The 6,525-nt window shown below is 55.5% G+C and overlaps 1 protein-coding gene across 2 annotated transcripts; it reads right to left on the reverse strand.

Annotated features, from left to right (window-relative positions):
* Positions 1–329: 329 nt before the first annotated feature.
* NR2E3 (nuclear receptor subfamily 2 group E member 3) lies at positions 330–6,087 on the reverse strand. 2 transcript variants are annotated; one of them, XM_006056925.4, is made up of 8 exons: positions 5,819–6,087; positions 5,157–5,283; positions 4,862–4,965; positions 4,523–4,771; positions 4,242–4,417; positions 3,139–3,385; positions 2,783–2,888; positions 330–672 (listed from the first exon to the last, which is right to left on the reverse strand). In XM_006056925.4, exons 1-8 carry the CDS (start codon positions 5,910–5,912, stop codon positions 540–542), a joined length of 1,236 nt encoding a protein of 411 aa, XP_006056987.2. In that variant the 5' UTR covers positions 5,913–6,087; the 3' UTR covers positions 330–539. The 2 variants fall into 2 exon arrangements, with proteins under 2 accessions (XP_006056987.2, XP_044781471.2); XM_044925536.2 differs by having other exon boundaries at positions 4,523–4,965.
* Between the last annotated feature and the right edge of the window lie 438 nt (positions 6,088–6,525).

A 6,525-nucleotide genomic window follows, 5' to 3' on the forward strand; every position in this document is an offset into this window, starting at 1 on the left:
ACAACCATTGCTTAGTCTTGCCTGTTCTTAAACTTTATATAATCAGAACTGGTGCCTGGATGGTTTTGTTTGTGTCTGAAATAGATCCATGGTGTCACACAATATTGATGGTTCATTCCTTTTTATTGCTGTTTTATAAGGTTTCCCTGGTGGCACAGATGGTAAAGAATTTGCCTGCAATGCAGGAGATGCGGGATCAATCCCTGGGTTGGGAAGATCCCCTGGAGAAGGGGATGGCTACCCACTCCAGTATTCTTGCCTGGAGAATTCCATGGACAGATGAGCCTGGTGGGCTACAGTTCAGGAGGCTGCAAACAGTCAGACACGACTGAATAGACCACAGTTTATTAGTCCACCCTGCTATCACTGTACAGTTTGGGGCTGTTATGAAAAAAGCTGCTTCAAACATTCTTTTGGTGGACATTTCTGACAGGTACACATATCCATGAGTGCAACTGCTGAATCTAAGGGTAGCCCAGATTTTTAGCTTCAGTAGATTGCTTCACAGAGTGGTTGCACTCATTTTATTTCTACTTCCACTAGTTTTTGAACATGTCACAAAGGAGCTTCTCCATTGGAGTATTCCCTATGGTCTTGCGGAAAAAGAGGAGCTCAACACGTTCAGAACTGATAAATCTCAAAGACGGGAGGAGCAGGAGCAATTTCCCAAACCTGGACAGGAGACAGGACACCAACAGTGTGATTATCAGCTTCAGAGCCTGAGTCCTGGGCACAGCGCCATTCCAGGAGAGGCAGAGGGGATGGAGAGGAGAGATGAGAGGTGCCCAGGGCAAGTAAGGAGGAATTACAAGGAAAGGCCCCATTCACCTATCCCGGACCCACTGTGGCCTTCCTCCAGTGTTTAGTTAAGGAGTGTGATGAAAATAGTGAATAAATATTGTTTATTATGTGTAAAGATTATAAAGTAAGAAGTTACTTACATTAATAGTATGTGAATATATTATTAATAATCATATAATTATTATAATTACATGATCATTAATCCCACATATATTGAATAAGAAATAAATTCCTGGGAATTCCCTGATGGTCCAGTGATTAGGATTCAGTGCTTTCACTCATGGGGCCTGGGTTTGATCCATGGCTGGGGAACTAATATCCCCACAAGCCACGTAGTGTGGGGAGAAAGAAAGGATATAAATTCTCTGTAAGCCACCTAGGATGATAAGATGGCTTGATATACTCATCCATAAAAGTAGTCATTGTAGTTTTTAAATGAGAACCATTTGCCAAGGCAAGGGTTCCCAGCTCAGAGAAGCTAGACGGTGAAGTCCCGAGAGGCAGATGGGGGCACATTATGCTGACCTTCCTTGGGTGGGAGGTCTAACAGCTGGGGTCATTGCCCACGGTCAGGAGGCCACATCCAAGTGGGACAGCTCCAGGTTCAGCTTCTACCACGGAGGTCTACGGGAAGCCTCCCCCACCTCCCAATGACCTACTGAAATTGCTTTGCAGTACCGAGGTCTTTGTTTCTCTTGTGAGAGCCAAGTGGGTGGCACTGAACTATCGTACACCCCCCATCATGCTTCTGCTGGTGCTGGGGCAAGCTGGACAGCCCCAGAGCACTGTCTCTTGCCCCACCATCCCCGCAGCCCCAGTCTCAGCCAGTAACCATTGTCCTCCATACACAGCCAGGCCCAGGCTAGGGTCCATGCCTGTGGCTTATGCCAGATTTTGTCATGTTCCCTGAAAACTCTTCCTCCCGACTTTCCTTTTTCTGTCATCTACCTCTTTCCCCAAAGAGCTCTTCCATCTCATTCTTTATGCACTCAAATAACAGGTCTGAGCCATCCCAATGCCCGGAGGCTCCCGCATCTGTCACTGCCTTTCCATTCCCACAAACAGACCTTCAAGGACTCCCTGGATGACAGCAGGGTCTGCCTTCCTCCCTGTTGGAGGCTCTGCACTCACCACCACGCCTCTGCGTGAAGCCAGCTCTGTGGAAAGCATTCTCCTGCTCAATGATCTGCAGTGGCTCCTCTCTGCCTGCCAAACCAGATTTGGCCTCTGGCTGCCCTTCAAAGTCCTGAGCAGGCTGGTTCCAGAGAGCCGTTCTGGTTTAGACCCCTACCTTCTCACTGGCGGCAGTCAGTTTTGCCTTCTAAACTGGTCTCTTGACCTAAGAACATATGTATATTTGCTTCTCTCCCTCACTTTGTGGGCTTCCCTGGTGGTTTAGACGGTAAAGAGTCTGTCTGCAATGCAGGAGGCCAAGGTTTGATCCCTGGGTTAAGAAGATCCCCTGGAGAAGGGATTAGGTACCCACTTCAGTCATGGACAGAGAAGCCTGGTGGGCTACAGTCCATGGGGTCACAAAGAGTCAGACATGACTGAGTGACTAACACTTAATACGCTCCCTTCGTAAATGATAGTTTCTCTCTTTGTATACCCTGTCCTTCCTCAACACCAGCTGTGCCTCCACAAATCCCTCTCAGCAGTGCTTTGCACCCTGCCTCCCAGTGGGTCTCTGTCTCCTTCATATGCATGCAGCCCTCAGTACCCGCTAGGCTGGTCCTCAACTTCAGCATGGCCACTGGGCCGGGCATCCCCTAGAAGCAGTGAGCTTGCTTTATGCTTTTTTTGGTCCCTATTCCTGGGCCTGGTGCTCTGCCTGGCACACAGTAGGTGTCAGCCATGTGCTGGTTGCACTAAGATCCCTGTCCCATCTAATGCGTGCAGCCCTAAGACAGTGTCAAAAAGGTGGGCAGAGTGTTAGAGAGCTGAAGGGACAGATGGGCAGGTAGGCAGGTGCTCAGGTCACCTCACAGGCTGGCTGGGGTGATGGGCCTTGCTGTGCTGGCTGAGCATCACCTGAGACTGGTCCTGCAAGGCCTCCACGTGCTCAGGATCCTTCAGGCCGCGTGTTTCTGGAGAGAAGCAGCAGCTGTGAGCTTCCCTCCCAGGCCCCCAACCTGCCTCACCATCAACCAGGGCCTCAGGAGTGGGGAGCCCAGGATCCCAGGAGCCATGCAGCCCTCCCCTCCTGCTCGCAGGGAAGAAGTCTACACACATTCAGGTCTATGAGGGGTGATGGAGGGAAAGTGAGAGGCAGAAGGAAGTCACCAAAATTCCCTGCTTTCATCCCCACCCACTCTCCTCTAAGACTTGGACAAAGACCTGGTTTGAAGAGGACCAGGGCCTTCATGCAGGCGAACTCTGTGGGGTCCACTGCCAGTGCCCGGAACCGTGAGATGGTTTCCTGCAGGATTCGAGTCTCCGCACTGGCCAGCACCAGTCGGCCCTGAGAGCTGCCGCCAGCAGAGGCCTCGGGCAGGGCCAGCAGTGGGCAATTGTCCAGAGGCAGAGACCACTGGATGGCTCCAAGGAGGAAGAGTTCACTCCATGCCTCTTCCAGCAGGATCACCTGTGCCCAGAGAGGGGGGTGAGGGCAAGTGTGATGGCTGATCACAGCTCCACTGGCCCAGCCTGGAGCCTCTGCCACGTTCTCAGCTGTCTTAGGACAGGACGGGCTGGTCCCAGGTACCCAGAACATTCTGACCTCTGCTTGACATCAGCCAGGGGCTCGGAGCGCTGGGTCTTGGCACCATCCAGCCCAGATGCCTCAGTTCTAAGACATTCACTGGGCTCCATCAAAAGGTAGAGGTGGAACACAGGCAAATCCTGGAGCCGTGAGAAGCTGGGCAGCTCAGGGACACTCCCCACCAGCATCCCAAGTCGCCCATACTCAGCAGACTCAGTCGCCTCTGAGCTGCTTCATCCAAACCACTGGCTAAGGACTGCTGCTCGCAGCGTGCCTGTCCTCCTGGATGCTGACAGGTCGCCTTGCTCATGAGAAGCCCAGAGGCGTGAAGAAGCTGGGCTGAAACTCAAACCCAGATGTCAGGGGGGCATTTGTGTTCCAAGGGAGCCCAGATTTGCCCACTGATGCTGTTCACAGTGTGCGGACCGCCCTGTGACGCAGAGACAGAGCATCTCTATCTAAGGCTGGAGGGTTTGTCTAGGAGGAAAGAAGACCCAGAGGGGCATAGACACTGCCTTCTAATGTCTGGTCCCCGTGCGTCCCTGGCCATCAGTGTCCCCTAGGTGATGACCCCAACTGCCACATCCCAGAGATATGTGCCCATGACCATCGCTGACTCTGAGACATGGGTGTTTCCAGCCTTCACCATCCCCAAGCTGCATGTCCCTCCAATCATCACCTGCACAGGGAGGTGTGCGCCCCAAGACCGGCTGACTTGCAAGCCCCCTGACAAGTATACCTGATCCCGGAAGGGCAGGTTGGAGAACACTGGCAGGTTCTTGGCCCACTTGACGGCCATGAAGAGCAGGCGAGCAGACGTCTCATGGATGCTGTCCAGGGCACAGGGAGAGGAGGAGGAGTATGGGGACGAGGGGAACTCGGGATCATTGCTGGTGACATCGATATTCTCGTCGGCTGTCGGAAGAGAGGTTGTGCCTCAGCCCCTGTTCTGAGGCAGGCAGAAGTGGCTTTTCAGGGACCTAGGTGTGGGACCTGGGGCTCAACCATCGGCCCACTTACCATCCTCAGGCTCCAGTTTAGTGCAGGTTTCGGCTGTTATCAGGCTAGCCATGAAGTGGTGGTGCCCCGGAGGTGTGAGGGCCTGGGATCCCAGGGCTCTGGCTGCAGACACAGGTGTGGGCCCCCGAGAGCTGGGCCCTGCGAGGGCCGGTGGGGTCGCCAGGGGCTCCAGCCGGGGCTCCATTTCTGACTCCACGCTGTCCATTCGGACCTGGGCAGTGCTCCGTGGCTGGCGCTCATTCTGCACGGCTGGGGAGGTGGGAAGGGTCAGGACACCCCACGGATCATGCACCCCCATCTCTTCTGCCATGCCTCTCCGGGATGGGGTTCTTGACTCACCGTCCTGGTTCATGCCCGCCTGCAAGCACTTCTTCAGCCGGCAGGCCTGGCACTGGTTGCGGTGGGCCTTGTCCACCGGGCACATCCCTGCCCCCACCTGGCACCTGCGGGTGGAGGGGAGCCCCAGGGAGTCAGGGTCCTGCCCGGGCCCTGGGCCATGGGTTTCAGACACTTTGGCTGCAGCATCCTCCTGAGCATCCTCCACTCCCTCCCTCCCTTCCAGAACACTCAGTGGCCGGCGGGGCTCCTCTAGATGAGGGGGGACTCCTCTGGGGTGGGGGGCCCCCTCTCTCACCTGTAGATGAGCCTTCGCCTCACGCTCCTCTTGAAGAAGCCGCTGCAGCCGTTGCAGGCGTAGATGCCATAGTGCTTCCCGCTGCTGCTGTCCCCACACACGCGGCACTGGAGCGAGGGGCCCACGCCTAAGGGCAAGCCTGGGCTGGGTGGGGGCTGCACCGGGCCAGTCACACGCCATTCCCACCTCCTCAGGGACCCCTCCACCCTCCTTCCCTCACTGTCCTCACGTTCCTATCCACACACATTCAGACACGCCCGTGTCTCTCCCAGCTGGAAAACGTGTCCCTTGTCACACCCCCTCCCGGCTTCTCCATGGCCAGTTCTCAACAAGTGACACTCTCTGCTCCACTTCCCCGTCCCTCTCTCTGCAGGTGGGCTCAGGTTCCATCATGCACAAGAGCCTTCTGGACACCGCCACTAGGGATCTCTGCTCCTGACCTTTGAGGGCCCTCTTCTCTCCTTTCTTCTTTCATCTGATCAGCTATCCTCTCTGACTCCCATGTTTCTAGGATTCTGGGTTTCCTGGCAGGTTTCCTTACACTTGCCTATAGCCCTGGGGGCTTGGCCTGAGTTGCTCTGGCTCCTATCATGGTCCCTGCAAACCTGTGACCCCACGCTCTACTCCCCAAGGGTCTACATCTGCCTCGAGATTAACCATACCTGTCGGCTCCTCCCCCAGGCCCCACCTGCCTGGAGACTCCTTCCTGGAGGCGGACACGGCCGCCGGCACCGCTGCAGCCACGTTGGAGCTCATGGGCACTGTCGGCCTGTCCTGGCAGGTCCCAGGGCAGCCTCTGCCTGCCTAAGGGAAGCCTCAGGATTTCTGAGCTGGACCCAGCCCTGCCTCCCTTTCTGAAACTCTGTCTCTCTTCTATCTCTCCTTCTCCCTCTGTCTCTCTCTCCCCCTTGCCTCTCCTCTCTGTGCTCCTGCCTCCTGTCCCCTCTGTCTAAACTCAGGAGCTGCCCCAACTTGCCCTCACAGCAGCAGCTCTGGCTCGGGGAGATTTCTCCCAGGGCAGTGCTGGACGCAGCTTATGATCCTGTTAATCTTTACTGTCTCCACAGGGGATCAACCGGCCACACCTGCAGCATTACCAAGGTGCCCCTGGGAGCCGGTCATTCCTGCTGCCCCCACACCAGCTCCCAGGCTGCCCAGTTCCTCGTGCTCTGTGCTCCCGAACTGTTCGAATTGTTAAGGGAGGTGTGGACTCCACCTACCCCAGGACAAGTGGGTCTGGGGACAGGTGTGTGTAGCTCCACACACAGGTGCTCACTGCTGGTCCTGGGTAGGTCCAGCTTTCTGCCCCAGTGCTTCTCACCTAATCCCTTGATAAGAGACTACTTAGGGCCCAGGATTTAAGGGTCTG

This window comes from Bubalus bubalis, chromosome 11 (assembly GCF_019923935.1).
Source record: "Bubalus bubalis isolate 160015118507 breed Murrah chromosome 11, NDDB_SH_1, whole genome shotgun sequence".
Lineage (NCBI taxonomy): Eukaryota > Metazoa > Chordata > Mammalia > Artiodactyla > Bovidae > Bubalus > Bubalus bubalis.

Coding starts and splice junctions, on each gene's coding strand:
- NR2E3 (XM_044925536.2), bottom strand. CDS start 5,912: ATGAGCTCCAACGTGGCTGCAGCGGTGCCGGCGGCCGTGTCCGCCTCC. Junction 4,418..4,522: donor TAAACTGGAGCCTGAGGATG/GTAAGTGGGCCG, acceptor CTCTTCCGACAG/CCGACGAGAATATCGATGTC. Junction 3,386..4,241: donor ACCTGCCCTTCCGGGATCAG/GTATACTTGTCA, acceptor CTCTGGGCACAG/GTGATCCTGCTGGAAGAGGC.